Source organism: Oncorhynchus gorbuscha, unplaced genomic scaffold, assembly GCF_021184085.1.
Source record: "Oncorhynchus gorbuscha isolate QuinsamMale2020 ecotype Even-year unplaced genomic scaffold, OgorEven_v1.0 Un_scaffold_5169, whole genome shotgun sequence".
Lineage (NCBI taxonomy): Eukaryota > Metazoa > Chordata > Actinopteri > Salmoniformes > Salmonidae > Oncorhynchus > Oncorhynchus gorbuscha.
Genome location: NW_025749035.1, coordinates 11,674 through 12,500, shown reverse-complemented (window position 1 = coordinate 12,500; position 827 = coordinate 11,674). Strand labels below are relative to the sequence as shown.

Here is an 827-nt window from a genome sequence, read left to right as displayed (position 1 = left end):
GTTTGCATTTTTTCTTTTTTTCTCCACACGGTTTGTGTTTTTATTTGACTAGGTTGTGGGCAAGAAAGGAGAGAGTCACTGAGACGGCGGAGAGGAGAGGAGAGGAGAGGAGAGGAGAGGAGAGGAGAGGAGAGGAGAAGAGGAGAAGAATGGCCATATTGCTGTGGTGATCGCTGTCTGTCTGCCAAGGCTGCTGGCTGGGTCCGGCTCAGAGTCAGCTCTACTGTAATACAGCACTGACCAACAACCATGTGTCCCGAATGGCACCATATTCCCTTTCATAGTGCACTGCTTTTGGACCCTTTTTATAGTACAATACTTGTTTTGGACCTGGTATCCCATCCTGAAGTTAAGGCTTTGATTCGGGATCCAAAGACATGTCTGAGATCTAAAGTAGTGCACTATATAGGGAATAGGGTGCCAGCCCTGGTCTAAAGTAGTGCACTATATAGGGAATAGGGTGCCGTTTTGGATGTGAAGTCTATGAGCTGTAGTCCATGTCCGCCAGTGAAATCACCAAGATGAGGCATCTCAAACAATTCATTCAAGCATTTTTATTGTAATTCAGACAAACACTGTAAATAAAAACACAAACAAAAAGGCATATATTGGTATTTGATGTCTCTTGAATAAAATATATAATAAAAAGTAAGGTTGCTCCACACCACCTCCCAAAGACAAGGAAAAGAGATCTCCGACACCCAAGGAAAAGAGATCTCCGACACCCAAGGAAAAGAGATCTCCGACACCCAAGGAAAAGAGATCTCCGACACCCAAGGAAAAGAGATCTCCGACACCCAAGGAAAAGAGATCTCCGACACCCAAGA

The 827-nt window shown here is 44.5% G+C and overlaps 1 protein-coding gene across 1 annotated transcript in view; it reads left to right on the top strand.

Annotated features, from left to right (window-relative positions):
* Window positions 1-126, top strand: part of LOC124028980 (thioredoxin-like protein 1) — a 6,031-nt gene extending 5,905 nt beyond the window's left edge. The window contains exon 5 of the mRNA XM_046340864.1: window positions 53-126. Coding sequence (XP_046196820.1) covers window positions 53-82 — 30 coding nt within the window. The 3' untranslated portion in view covers window positions 83-126. The remainder of the gene's footprint in view (window positions 1-52) is intronic.
* The last annotated feature ends 701 nt before the right edge of the window (window positions 127-827 follow it).